The 15,426-nt window shown below is 44.7% G+C and overlaps 1 protein-coding gene across 4 annotated transcripts in view; it reads right to left on the bottom strand.

Annotated features, from left to right (window-relative positions):
- The window catches only part of ZNRF1 (zinc and ring finger 1), a 97,053-nt gene extending 85,397 nt beyond the window's left edge, over positions 1-11,656 (bottom strand). For 2 of the 4 annotated variants that reach the window (XM_005608432.4, XM_070262073.1), the window contains exon 1: positions 10,619-11,621. In XM_005608432.4, the coding sequence (XP_005608489.2) occupies positions 10,619-11,042 (424 nt within the window). In that variant the 5' untranslated portion in view covers positions 11,043-11,621. Of the gene's footprint in view, positions 1-10,618 lie in introns of all 4 variants that reach the window. The other 2 variants (XR_002806843.2, XM_023637332.2) reach the window with 2 other exon arrangements.
- Between the last annotated feature and the right edge of the window lie 3,770 nt (positions 11,657-15,426).

Here is a 15,426-nt window from a genome sequence, read left to right as displayed (position 1 = left end):
GGAAAAAAATGGGAATTGGGTGGGGTACTTACAATTATATCTGCAATGTTTTATTTATTAATCTGCTTGGTAGGTAAATACATTACCTCTTTTGAATGACTAAAATAGTTCATTTTTTAAAAAGATTCCAAGAGACCAGAGCTCCTATTCAGGGTCACACCACTAATGACTTCCTGAAATGTGCAAGTGAAACCAAAATTGAAATAGCACAAACCCCTGTGACTTTTCCATTTTGCCATCACAGGACTGAAACTTTAGAGTTGATCTAATAAGACTGAACAGACAGGAAAAGGAAGAGTCAGGCTCCAGCCTGGATCCCATGACAAGACATACCCTGAGGACCCTTACGGAAAAGAGAGAGATGGAAGTAACTCCTGCTATTTTACAAAACTGATAATCACTTTTTCCTTATGAGTTTTGAACTCCTAAGCAAAAGATACTTTGTAACTATGCCATCAATTAAAAATGTTGAGCCTCCACTATACAACCTAAGAAAAATTAGTCATCTCAGAACAGAGGTTCCTCTTTATTGCCTTTTCCTTGTTTGAAGGAGCTGGTTATCTTTAAAGGATGTAGCTATAATCCTATAGACCTGACACCTTCAAGGCCCAGAATCCCCTCTCCTAGAACATCCGTGCTTGTTCCTTTTCTCTATTAGTTACTGCTGGCTTTCAGGCATCAAACGCTGGCTTCCTGTTCGCCTTCACTGAGCTCTGGAGACTTGGAACTGGTAAGAGGCTTTGAAGAAAAGTACAAAGCCAGGAAAACACGGAGTGGAGACAGCTATGACTTTCCGAAGGAAAGCAAATCTTAACACAGTTGTAATAACCTTTCAGACTTTCCCCTGTCTGTGGCTTACATAAGATGGTAGTTCAGACACGAGGACCGAAGAAGAATTCTAAGTCGCTGAAGTTGGAAACAGTTAAAACTCAGGTTTGGGCAGGCAGAGAGGTTGAGCATAGGCATTTTGGATGCTGATATCCTAATCCTGGTTTGTTCTAAACTCTTAGTATCTCTCGCATTTCCCTTTCTTTCCCTTTCACCATACTACAAAGAGACTGACTGGGTGATGTGTTCACTTTGGGTGTCATTCTAAGTGTCTTATTAGACCTAAAATCTCAAGAGCACAGATGACCTTGTATGAATCCTCTCTGTGTCAAGTAGTCCCATGATCAGTGCCAAGCACCAAGCCACCATTTCACAATATGGAAAAAGGAGGCATACTCATGACTCTTAAAGTCTCATCATTAAGTCCACAGCCCCCTTAATCCAGAAGCATGATGCTCTTCCTGCAAATGGCCTCAGGCTCTCTGACCCAAAGCCTCGGTTTCATGATCCTTTTATACCACAAGAGTGCTATAATGAACTGAGTTTGAATGTTCAAACTCCAATCTCATTGGTCATGCTACTGAGGCAATTTACCGAGCACAAGCCTCCTCATTCTATTCTGCTGTCCTGCACTTTGAATTCAGGGCTCGCTGTCAGCATGGAAAGCACCAGAGTTCTGATATGGCAGCTTTTGGTTATGTTCCACCAAGGGATTCATCATCCACAACCTACTCAAATCCCTCCCTCAACAGCTACCAAAAATTCCCCTGGTGAGAAATGCTATTATGAGAAGGAGTGGCTGCTTTGTGACTCACACTGTTTCATTAAAAAGATTTTTTTTTTCAAACAAATTTTCAGTAGAAGAATCCAAAGGTTTTCCAAAGCCACAGCAAAAACAGAACAGCTCATAATACTATTTCTCAAAGGTTTGCCACTTCATAGGAGATTCCTATACCTTAAAATACTGGAGATGCTTAGATTCACTACCTTTTTATGCTGCACTTCGCTTCTAGGCTGAGAGGAGGCAGGAAATGGATAAAATAAACACAGCCAACATGACTGGGCTCGTCAGATATTAAGATGGAAGGTGGCTAGCATACAAGCCAGCCCTTATTGCAGGTCTTACGACTTGCCATAGTTCTCCAAGACAACTGGCAGCAATGGCATGGATGTTTCAGCCATATCTGACTAGGATTGAGGAAATCTGATAAGACATGGTGTACATACATGGACATTTGGTGATGCTTGTTACAGTAGTGGGCAGTGTTATCAAAAAGTTTTTTTTAAAAACTGACTTAGGTGGTACTATATCTTAGAGACCATTAAAAGTCTAAATGGGGGCTAGCTCAGTGGCCGAGTGGTTAAGTTCCCACGTTCTGCTGCGGCGGCCCAGGGTTCGGATCCTGGGCGCCCACATGGCACTGCTCGTCAGGCCACGTTGAGGCGGCGTCCCACATCCCACAACTAGAAGGACGTGCAACTAAGATATACAACTGTGTACGGCGGCAGCGGGAGATAAAGCAGGAAAAAAAAAAGATTGGCAACAGTTGTTAGCCCAGGTGCCAATCTTTGGGGGGGGAAAAAAAAAGTCTAAATGATCTAAATAGAAAAGAACAATACTACAGAAAACTAATCTGTATTTATGGTAGACCAAGTACTTCATTGGCTTAGGTTGGAATCCCAAGGGCTCCCTCAAATCCATGTAGGATTCCCAGAGTACTTAAGCAGGCATCAGGATAAAAGATTACTAATAGCTATCTTTAAGGACAAGTGCCTTCTCAGCAGGGAAAAAGGTTATTTGAGAGGGAAACAAATGAAAAGATCTCTAAAGAGTTGAGAAATATGGGCAAAATGACCAAGCTGGCTGGAATCCAGGGTCTCAGGTTCTCCTCCTACTTCTGTCCCAGATCATCTGGGTGGCTCCAGATTTAAGTTTCTCTCACATGCTAACAATCCAACTTTGACCTTAAAAGATACTGTAGAGTACAGAGGTGACTAATTTCAGAACTCTTTGTGAAGCATGGCTTATTCAATTATACTTTTTAGAGGGCTAAAGGTAAGACCAATAACAGAGCTGGAGCTATGCTATGACAAGTCTAATTCATTAAGATCAAGACCATCACATATTCCTAAATGTAAGGTGAGGTTTCTCCAAAAATTATCTTCAGAAATTAAGGTATCACCTTAGAGCCAAAGTCCACATAAAGCCTGTCAGCATGGAGCATTCTTTTAAACTCTTTACTCTGAGCAAAAAATACTCAAAAATAACAGAGACTTAGTAACTATTGCAGGGAGGAATAACATGTCAATCACCAGTGTTGGCTATCATAAACAAGGCTTTAAAAATTACTTACAATAGCACTAAAGTGTCAGTGTTGTGGAACTCAGAGAAATACACTTACAAGACCAAGGAGGAAAACTGTTCCTATATTTCCTTATGGACATTTGTGGCTTGGGATAAACTTTACAGAGATGGATTACAAAAGTGGAGGACCATGCTTCTAGAAAACAGTGTTCAACGACCAGAAAGAAAAGTGGCTACAGGGATGACAAAGATACTGAAGTCAAAGAAACACATGAAGAGTTTGAAACAGTTTTTCTTCTGATATTCTCATTGAGAAGACAGAGGTCCACCTGTGTTGGGACATATGAGGAATTTCTTAGTAGACACTTTACTGGAACCACAAAGAAAAGATCACCTGCCCCAGCCCAGAAACAAGGTTTAGGGAACAATGGATAGCGTGAGTAAAGAGTAGAGAGGAAATATCATCTGTGTAGCAGCCTCCTGAACAAAACCCTCAATTTGTTTGTTTATTCAACAGAGGAACTGATGAAGAAGGTAAAATCTTCCACAAGCTGCTATATTCAGACTCTCTCTTAAGGAGTGCGGACTCAAAGATTCCTAGAAAGAACAAAGCCGATCACCCTTATATAATAAATATATATTCCCAGCACCTAGCACAGGTCCTAGTATACTGGAAGCACTCAACCACCAGCTGAATAAATGAATGTCTTAGCTTAACAGATCTCCACACACGCACAAAAAGTCTCACGGTTTTGGGTCAGTAAGAGAAAAGAAAAAATAGGTATTCTGTCCATTTAAGGTCTGGATTCATCCTAAGATCTTGACTTGTCTAGCTGCTGGCTGAGGATATATAAAAGAGGATATAACTCAGTAAGCCCTTCTGTAGCACAAGTATCCAAAGGCTGCTGTGCCTTAGAAGAAAAATCAGGGGGAAGACAAGCACCGAAGGGAAGGGGACACTGCCACAGCCACCTTCTGTTAGAAGCAACTTCAATTCTCAGGGACCAAGGCAGACTGGTTCAGGCATATTTGTGGGAGAAAATGCTTAGTCCCATGTAAAAGAAAATCATCAAATAATGAACAACGCTCCTACTGGGTGAATCTACCCTCTGGGAACAACTGAAAAGAAGATGTGTATGGATCCTGCTTAGGAAATATCTGACTAGTTCAGTATTATTGAAAATAATGCTAATGAATGCACCAAAAAAGCATTCAGAGTTCTTTCTGTTTGGGGAGAGAAAAGCTAAATCCATGGTAGAGTTGAGTGTCAGATACAGATGGGCTTCTGACTACATTTTCAGAATCATTTGTTACAAATTCAGATTCTTAGGTCTCTCCTTAGCTCTCCTGAATTCTGCGAGTGAGGTCCAGTTATCGCACCGTGAACGAGTTCCCTAGAGAATACTGGGCAAAGTCAAGTTTGAAAACCCTTTGAACCATTCACAGAAATCAGGAGAGCTCTTGTTTGTATCTGTCTCCTTCTTGTTACAGATCCAAAACTGCACTATATATTCTACTATGCCTCCTGCAACTTGGTGTTTATAGGGACCCAGTGAATTCTCCTTCCTCTTTATTCCCAACAGAGGAAGGCTAATTCTCACTTCTAATAATTCCAGGGAGAGCTCAAGGACACAGTCTCATCAGTCTAGAAACGACCCCAGCTGCTGCTTTAAGATTATGGTCATCTACTTCATTCACACTTAATGGTTGGTCTACAGGTTATTCATTCATACCCACAACTCACCCCTCATCCATTTAGCACATCAAAATTCAAAATCCAGGGGCCGGCTGCCCAGTGGTTAAGTTCACGCACTCTGCTTTGGTGGCCCAGGGTTTCACTGGTGTGGATCCTGGGCATGGACATGGCACCGCTCACCAGGCCATGCTGAGGCGGTGTCCCACACAGCACAACCAGAGGCACTCACAACTAGAATACACAACTATATACAGGGGGTCTTTGGGGAGAAGAAGAATGGAAAAAAAAAAAGATTGGCAACAGATGTTAGCTCAGGTGCCAATCTCAAAAAAGAAAATTCGGAACCCAACTGTTGGATTCAAGACTAAATGCACGCCCTTATGAAACAATAAGATTCAGAAGCGAAAACTGCCAGATCTGAGAAGTCTCTTCTCATACTCAAGCCTAGACCCACAGTAATCACTAGGAACCATTTGATCCAGACCAGGCTATGACAAAGCTTGCAAAATAAACAGATGGACATTTATACTCATCCATCATTCTAAAAGACTGGGATTAAGATTTAGGTTTGGGGCTAACTTCAAAATTCTAGTACCTGAACCTCAGTGACCCACTGTCATTAAAAATATCCCTATTTAAGGGTTAGTAAAAGCACGACCAATAGCCCATGTAAGTTACCACCACTTCCCTATGAAGATTTTCTTCAATTTTGAAACTGTCAAAATTGAAGTTCAGTTTTATAATTGGGTTTATTAAAATGTTAGTGCCCAATAAGCTTGGGTTGAATATCACATTTGTAAAATACAAAGCATGTTCCTTTCCCCAAAAGCAACTAGAGTCGCATTTCTTTGGTTAAGAGTGGCCTGGCTGAAACTACTCCTTGTGACATATTTAGGGTGTGTCTTTAATAGCAAAATGTACACATCCCATAAAACAAACACTTTAAGAATGAAACCACCATTTCTTGCAACACCTTTCAAACACCAATGAGGAAGAGTTAACTGTGACCTTCAAGAAATTATCTTCCCGTTGACGAATGGTTAAGTTCACGTGCTCTGCTTCAGCAGCCCAGGGTTTCGCCAGTTCAAATCCTGGGGACAAACATGGCACCACTCATCAAGCCATGCTGAGATGGCATCCCACATGCCACAACTAGAAGGACCCACAACTAAAAATACACAACTATGTACCGGAGGGCTTTGGGAAGAAAAAGAAAAAATAAAATCTTAAAAAAAAAAAAAAGAAATTATCTTCTCAAGGGAACTTCTTTTATTTTACAGAAAATAAGCCCTCATGGTAATAGAGAACTAAAAACTCTGCTTTAATAAAACCTCTTCAGTAAGAATAGAACTTCTGCAGGGCAGGGGACCCAGCATGCTCTTTGGGGACCACAGAATGCTTTTCCTTCCCCAGAAACCATGTAAAGGACCATTACCTCTAGCACACCTATGGTGAGGCTCTAAGAGGCTTTCTGATGCACTCCAATGGAATGGGCAACTCTCCCTAATTATTTAAGGATAGAGAAAATTAAGTCACTCGAGAACTGTAGAGTAGCAGCAAAATAGAACCCTTGAGTTACCCTGCTAGCATGTTCAAAGACAGATCACAAGTCACCTTCTATCAACCCCAGTTATGGCTGGTAACAACAGAGAATGGTTTAGATTTTTCTAAATATGCACGTGTATATATACATATGACTCAAGAAGGTGGAGTGAAACCCTCAATGACCACCATTTTATAGTAGGACCCAGAAAACAGGCAACATGGTGGGTCCTGTTTTTCCCCCCACATCTAGAAATCCATATTCTGAGATAAACAGGACTACTACAAAAGAATGACCAGACTTCCAGAATACCACCCAGACAATCATTAGGAGTTAAACACCTTACAGCAAAACTTACATTTTAATGTGGAAAGGAAGGGACTCTTAACTCTGATCCTACAAAGCAGCTCTTCTCAATAGCATTCATTAATATGAACGGCCTGTCAACGTAGGTCAGACTTCAGTAGAGAACACTGGCTGCCATTTTGGGGAAACAGTTCACACAGTTCTAAATCTCTCTGCCTAGCAAATTCTGAGGAGATGAAAGAAGGCAGAGAACCACAGAAGTGCCCCTATAGGAAGACCACTTTCCATCTGTATGTTATTTGGCTTTTCTAAGCACTATCTCATGAGACCTTCACAGCAACGACCCTGCAAGGTAAGCAGGACAGGTATTATCTCCATCTTACAGGTGAAGAAATGGTGACTCTGAGGCTAAATGACTCACTTGCTCAAAGTCACAAGTCAGGCGGTTAATTAGCAGCCCAACCAGGAGATGAGCCCAGCCCTCTGACTCGCTGGCCAGTGCAATCTCCAGTACACTACCCAGCTTCCTTATGTTTTAGGGTGAGAGGCAGTAGAGCGTAATGGTTAAGGGCCCCAGTTCTGAAAGTGGCAGATGTGCATTCCAATCCCAGCTCCACTACCTATTAGCTATCTGACCTTGGGCAGGTCCCTTAACCTCCCCCTAAACCTCAGTTTCCTCATCCATAAAATGGAATAAAAATAGTCTTACCTTACAGAGTTATAGTGATTATTAAATGAGATGATGGACACAAGGCACTCAAATTCATTCACTCAACAAGTATTTGTGCCAGGCACACACAGTGCAGGAGTTATAATAGTCATCAAGAGGCACAGTTCTGCTCTCATGGAGCTCAAAATTTAGTCAAATTAAACAGAAAAAGTAAACAAATAAGTAAAATATACAGTGTGTTAAGTGCTATTAAGGTAACAGGTGAGTGACTGGAGAGATTAACAGGAGGGAGCCAACTTTTAAGAGTGGTCTCTGAGAAGAAATTTAAGTTGAGCTCTAAGAAATTAGAAAGAGTTATCCACGTACAGAATGGAAGGGAAAGCATTCCAGGCATAGGGAACAGGGCCTGTAAGGGTCATAGCCTGGGGAAGTGTAGGAACTGAGAGAAGACAAATGTGACTACTGTGTATCTTCACAGGATTTGGGGGATGACCTTTACAGTCTGGCTGCAAGGATTACCACGTCTATTTTAAAAATAACAAAGACGAGGCTCAAGAGAGGTGATGTGTCTTGCCCAAGGTCACAGCTACTCAGAGAAAGAGCTAGGACCCCAGTATTCTACCTCCTGACACAACATCAGTTCACTCCCTTTGAGGAAGACTCGCACACACTGAACTCCCCCACTTATTTGACCGACAACTGTTTTCAGTGCCCATGAAGAGTTCCAAAAGCACCTTGAAAACACAAGCAAATGCATCACATCAACTTCCAGGCATCTAGTCAATTGTGCATCGAAATCCTTACCCTTCTACTCTTAAGACACAAAAACAAAAACTGCTCAGATCTTACTGAAAGGCTTCAAAATAGAAACAAGCTTCTCTTCCGACAGCAATGAACTAGAGAGGAAAGGGATGTCCTGGAAGGAAGATCCCATGGCCTGTTCCAGAAGGTGAGAAGGAAGAGTGGAAATACAAAGGTTCATCTCAAATGAACTGCATAGGAAAAAATACTTTATTTGAACAAAAGAACGAATCCCTAAAACAGTGGTTCTCAGTCAGGGTGACATCCTCGCCACGCCGCAGAGCATTTGGAAATTTGTGGGGGCACTGAGTGGGCAGGGCCAGGCACGTTCGATGTCTTGCAGAAAGGACAGGATGGGCCTATAAAGAATATAATACCCAGGGCCAACCCGGTAGCTTAGTGGTTAAGTTCGCGTACTCCGCTTCAGTGGCCCGGGGTTCACAGGTTCGGAACCCCAGGCATGGACCTAGCACCACTCATCAAGCCATGCTGCGTGGCATCCCACGTAAAAGAGAGGAAGACTGGCACAGATGTTAGCCGAGGGCCAGTCTTCCTCACACACACACAAAAGAATGTATTACCAAAAATATTAATACCAGCCCCCCCTTTTCCTGTATTCCCATGGTTCAGTGGCTCTTCCTATACTCACCAGAACTGGATGAAAAAAAATTAAACTAAGGTTTCACAGCTGAGGAGTCTGTAATTTGGGACTCTAACTGTAAGCTTATAACTCCAGCATGGAACCCGGTGGTAAAATAAGGAAAAAGAAGTTTCTAGTAAGAGGCAGACAAGAAATTTTAGCAAAAAGAGAACTGCTTCCCCAGACCAGCATCTTTAAGGTTACATTTGTTTTGCAGCACACAAAATTCTAACTGTGATTTTAGAGAAGCTTCTTATAGTGCCTTTCAGTTTAAAATCAGAGACTAATGACAGTTCTTTTAAAAACTTAACCAGTCATCTCACAAACACAACTGAGTCTTTCTGGATCAAATTTCATGAGAAAGATTATTAATTTCAAGATGCCTAAAGCTGATCAAATAGCTAAAAGTGCCAAAAGCAGTCATGCCTTGCATCTCATTCAGGGCAGAGTTTGATGCAGGTCAGAGAAGCTCCAACGATATCCAGAGGTCTATTCAGAGATTAAAATACCATCCTAGCAATTCAAAAACTACTTTCAAGTGTTACCCTAAATTAATCACTATTTCCCCCAAAAAATATTTCACAAATTAAAGTTTACAGTTTGAGAAAAGTTTGGAAAAAAAAATCCAGACTATTTCCAGAAATAAAAAAGAGAGCCAAAAAGGTCTACTCTATTTCACAATAGCTAGAACAGTGACCCAATCGATAAATCCTCCATAAAGCAATCTTTCTTCCACACAATACCTAAATTTTCTCAGCTCTCCCAAAGGAGTCCGAATATGTTAACTTCTTCACTGCAACTTGCCAATTAGCAAATAGCGGCCCCACACCCCTTTTGACCAGTTTTCTAGAAGCCTAACCTGGCTTCGCATGTTAGCTGAGCAGACAGACCTGTTTTCCTCCAGAAGCTCTTGCCAGCGCCTTTTCTGCCCTGCCAGAGCCTGGGAAATCCTCCTCCAGCTTTTCACTGGCCTGTCACCAGAAGTTCACAAAATGAATTCATCCAGATTCTTTGAATCCTCCTCTTCCCCTATCATGTGCCAAGAGCCCGGCGACAAAATCCCACCTCTCCATTGCAAAAAGATGCAGATTACAGAAAGACCAACCACTTAGCAAGGAGAGGAAGAAAAAAGATGGAGGGATGTGACAGTCATTGAGCCAAGCCTACTGCATGCAGCACGAGCGACCAGAACCCTCATCCTGCAAAGCCTCCAAGGGAGGTTCCCGGGCTGGGCCCTCCATTCAGCAGGCCACACCTGTCTATGCCAGCAGCCTGCTCCATTTTAGACAATTCAAACCGATCTCCAGCAGGGTGGCAAAACTGGGCATCCCCCTCTCCCAGAAAGGGTGAGAGCCCTAATCCAAACACCACACGCCCCCAATTTTATTTCTTTCCACACTCTTTGTTTGGGAGATGGGCTTGGTCAGACTGGATCCCCCTCTCTCCGTTAACGGTGAGGAGGGCACAATGCTGCAGTGACAGAATGGAAGCACTGAGGCCGACTTGCTATAAGCCACACAAGACCTCTCCTCTGAGGATGGTGATGCCAACGGATGGGACTTCAATTGGCAGGTTTCACTCTGCCCATCCACAAGTGAACCAACGCTTGAAGTCCTAAAACGCCCGGCTCCGCAGCCTGGCAGAAAGCATCTTTTCTAGAGAGTAGGTATCCCATTCATCCCTTGGCTTTGGAAACCAAAGGGAAGACAGATAGATCCAGGTCGTGCGCTCTACATCCAAACCTTCGCAAGCGCGCGAAGGTTTGGGGCGCCGCGGCGCGCCCTCCCTTGCACTCCACCCTCCGAGGCCTCCACCACCCGCGGACTCACCACTGTGCGAGCTGAACCACCTGGGTGCGATGTGCAGAGGTAGAGCATCCGCCAGCGAGGCTCGGGAGCCCAGGTACAGCATCCCGTCTCTATGGTGACCGCCGCCCGTCTCCTGGTAACCATTGCCATGGGCATAGGTGGAGTCGGACGCGGACCCTCCGCCGCCGGGCGCCCTCTCGGAGTCGCCGGTCCCCCGGGAGGCGGGGGTGTAGAGGCCAAAGGACACCCCCCCGGCCGTGCTGGGGTCCATGCCCATGCCCGCCACCGAGCTGACCGAGCGGCTGCGCAGCCCCATGGCCCCGCCGCCGGCCCGGTAGTGCCCAAAGTGGGGCGCCCCTCCCGGCGGGGGCACGGCGCTGTCATCAGTGGAGACCCCCGGGAAGGGGCCCCGTGAGCGGGCCGCCGTGCTCTGCTTGCCCCCCATGCTCGCCCGGGCCCCGGTAGGGCGGGAACCTGGAGGCCGAGACCCTCCCCCACTTCTCAGCAGCGGGGGGAGGGTTGGGCGAGCATAAAGGGGGAGGGAGTCAAAAAGGAGATCGGGAGGGAAAAAAGGGGAAAAAAAAAAAGAAAAAAGAAAAGAAAACCCGCCGGGCGGAAGAGGCAGGCGGGCGGGGATCCCAAACTAAGAATTTAAAACGATCCAAGCCAAACGCATGTTTCCCCTCAAGGTCCAAAGAGGCGCAGTCCGGCGCGGGCTCGGCGCGCCACAGGCCGCCCCCGGGCTCCCGAAAGCCGGCCGAGCCGCAGGGAAGGAGGGAGGGAGGCGGCGGGCGAGCGGGCGGGCGGGCGCGGGGAGGCGCCAGAGGAGGCCGCCCGCCCGGCAGGAGGAGGCGGCGGAGGGCTGGGGGCGCCGGGCGCGTCCCCCGCCTCAGGACGCCGCGACCATGGACGGCGGCCCGGACCCCTCCAGGCCTCGGGCGGGCTGCGGCGCTGGGCGGCCAGGCGGAGCTCGGGAAGCCGCGGTCGCGTCGCGTCGCGCTCTCACTCCGGCCGCCGCCGGCCCCGCCAGCCGCGCCGCCCCGCTCGGTCCCGGGCTGCGCTCGCCGGCGCTCCTCGCCGCCGTGGAGACAATGGAGGGCGGCAGAGCGCAGGCGCGGCCCGCGCCCCCTCCCCCTCCCCCCCCGCCGGGTTAACCCTTGGCGGCCCCTGCGGAGCCCGGCAGCTGTAGGCCGGGGAGGTCCCCACCCACCCAACCCCGACCGGTCTGTGACCTGAGTGGCTGGAGCCACAGGGCGTCAGGAACGGAGGCAAGGCGTCTTTTCAAAGCAAGCACTCTTTAAGTCCCCAAAAGTGGCTAATTATTCAGGGGGAACCACCTGTGGGGGGAGGGGTGACGATGATTCCAGGGGGTGGGAAGGAAACCCAAGGAAGAATGAAAATTACTCAAGACGCCTACCTGGCTCTGAGGGTCATTGGTCAGTCTCCCCTCCCAGCACAAATTTGCCCCCACAGCACCCTCTGGTGGACGTGCTGTCCGTTCTTTCGGAGATTCCCCATCCGAGGATGCCTAAAATCGGGAAGCTAGTTTAGCATTGGGAGGATTTTTGGCTGTTTGCGGGTAAACAGCGCACTAGGGCACTTGTGACTCGGAATTCTGCTGACAGTAGATTAGAACTTCCTATTTTGGGGTTAAGCAAACGGGTAGATTCCTTAGCTAAAATGTGATCCTGAAAGTCATTAGGTATTGGATAAAAAGTGAAAAGATAGAGATATGAAAATGAAATAATGTAGCTAGAACTAGTGATTTTAGAAACTTCCTAAGTCCAAGGCGAGTCCCGTTTTGTTTACTTTTTATTCTGGTATGCACCACAGGGCCTGGGACACAGGAGGTACTCAATAAATGTTTGTTGACCAAGGCTGAATTTTGCAATATGTCTGTCTAACATTCACATTCATTCATTCAACAACTATTTTTCAAGTGCTGAGGGCTGGCTATGAGCATCACCCAGCCTCTGGCCTGACTTCCTTATTCTAAATGTCCCCAGCTACTTCCTAATCAAAAAGTCAAAACAGGGTATAGAGAAATACTAAGAGAAAACCAAAAAGGGAGGGCTAGTCTGTCATAGGTATTGATTGTCCCAGTGTGACTCACTTGGAAAGAAACAGGAGGAAAGCTATTTGCAAGCATGGAGTGCTTGGGGGTGAGCAAAAGGCCCTGCAGACAGGAGCTGAGCGTTCAGTGTGAGAAATGAACATAGGAAAAAACAAAGTGTTCCAATACCCAAGAAATTATCTTTAGTGGCTAAATGAGGAATTTGTGCACATCTAAGATCCAAATGAGTGATCTGAAGAAAAACAAGAAAGCTTACATTTAACCCAATGACCTCCCTAAAGAGAGACGATGGTAACAGAAGAGGGGTAGTTCAGTACTGTACAGAAAAAAGGATGCTAGCTCTCTTGAGAGATTTCTGTTGGTGAGATAAATACACAATAGTATTGTAACCATGTAATAGCTTTTGATTTAACTATTCATTCAACACTTTTTTAGTGTTGAACAAAACATGAATGTCTCATAAGAGTGGGGCACTGCACTAGGTTCTGGGATACAGTGATGAGCAAGACAGACAGAGTCCTTGTTCTCATAGAAATGCAGAAGAAGCATTTCACACCCACTAAGATGGCTGTAATCAAAGAGGACAATAAGAAGTGTTGGTGAGATGTGCCAAAATTGGAACCCTCACACCTTGTTGATGGGAATGTAAAATGGTACAGCTGCTTTGGAAAACAGTCTGGCAGTTCCTCAAAGAGATTAAACATAAGAGTTATCATATGACCCAGCAATTCTACTTCTATGTGTATTTCCAAAAGAAATGAAAACATATGTAAAAACAGAAAAACTTGTACATGAATGTTCATAGCAGCATTAGTTGAAATAGGTAAAAGTAGAAACAACCCAAATGTCCATCAACTGATGAAAGGATAAAGCAAATGTGGTATATGCATACAATGGACTGTTGTTCAGCCATAAAGAGAAATAAAGCGCTGACACATGCTACAACGTGGATGAACCTTGAAAATATTATACTAAGTAAAAGAAGCCAATCACGAAAGACCACATATTGTATGATTCCACTTATACGAAATGTCCAGAATAGGCAGATCCATTGAGATGGAAAGATTAATGGTTGCCAGGGCCTAGAGGGAGGGAAGAATGGAGAGTGGCTGCTAATTGGTTTCCTTTTGGAGTGATGAAAATGTTCTGGAATTAGATAATGGTGATGATTTCGCAACCTTGTGAATATACTAAAAACCACTGAATTATACACTTGAACGGATGAATTTTATGGTATGGGAATTACAGTGCAATTTTATGGTATGTGAATATATATATGAAGTATTGAAGCAGGCAGTGACGATACAGCATGATAAGTCTAGAACAGTGCCTGGCGTGCAGCTGGCACTCAATAAATATTTTCAAATGAATGAATGAATAACTAAGGGCTATGAGAGTGAAAAAAGCACAGTGCTGAGGGAAGGAGACAGGCACAAACACAGTGATTCCAAGCCAAGACCTAAAAGGTGAATGGGAGATTAGCCAGGGAATGGGGTAGGGAAGAGAACTGTGTTTTAGGAAGAGAAGAATGTTCCAAGCAAAGGGAACAGCATGTTTGAATGTTCGAAGGCCTAGAGAACATGACATCTTCAAGGAACTGAAAGATGCAGCAGAGCTGCAATTAGAGGAGGTAGGAGCCAAGGATGAAGCTGGTCCTCAGAGTCAGACAAGAGCATCCTGTGAGCCATGGTAGGGAGCATGGACCATATCCATATATTTCTCATCTTATATATTCATAAAGATACTAGATGGAAACAAGAAATGATATAAGGTAGTACCCTGGGGGGTGGGCAGTAGGAACTGGAGAGTTGGGTGACAGGATGGATGAGAAATATTTCACTTCATTATATACCTTTTTGTATTTTAGTGTTTGAGCCATGTAAATTTATAGAGAGATAGAGAGAGAGAGGTATACATAAAGTGTATCCCACATGAGCACTAAAAAGTCACACAGCTAGTAGGAGCAGAGCTGGACTTCTAAGCTTTACAGTGAAGATGCTCATCAAGAAATCTTTGGGGATCGTCCCGTTGGCAACAACATGGATGAAATTCGAGGGTATGATGTTAAGCAAAATAAGCCAGGCAGAGAAAGACAAATACCGCATGATTTCACTCACATGTGGAAGATAACAAATACATGGATAAAGAGAACAGATTAGTGGTTACCAGAGGGCAAAGGGGTTGGGGTGTGGGCAAAAGGGACAAAGGGGCACATATGTAGGTGATGGATAAAAATTAGACTGCTGGGGGTGAGCACGATGAAGTGTATTCAGGAATTGATAAACAATAATGTACACCCCAAATTACACAGTTATAAACCATTATAATCCCAATAAAATTACTTCAAAAAAACAAAGATTCACAATGATGTAAACTATTATGCATCTCAATTAAAAAAATAATAAATAAATAAATAAGAAATCTTTGGGGGACCAGACTGGCAGTGTAGTGGTTAAGTTTGTGCGCTCCACTTTGGCTGTCTGGGGTTCACAGGTTCAGATCTCAGGTGTGGACCGACACACTGCTCATCAAGCCATGCTGTGGCAGCATCCCACATACAAACTAGAGGAAGATTGGCACAGATGTTAGCTCAGGGACAGCAGTCTTCTTCAAGCAAAAAGAGGAAGATTGGCAACAGATGTTAGCTCAGGGCCAATCTTCCTCACCAAAAGAAAAACAAGAAATCTTTGGATGATGATTTAATTTTCTCTGTATGCTTTCCAATGGTTGAAAAAGATTAGATCTGCTTAACAGC

Source organism: Equus caballus, chromosome 3 (genome assembly GCF_041296265.1).
Source record: "Equus caballus isolate H_3958 breed thoroughbred chromosome 3, TB-T2T, whole genome shotgun sequence".
Taxonomy (NCBI): Eukaryota; Metazoa; Chordata; class Mammalia; order Perissodactyla; family Equidae; genus Equus; species Equus caballus.
The sequence above is the reverse complement of the archived record's forward strand: the minus strand, read 5'-3'. Positions and strand labels throughout refer to the sequence as shown.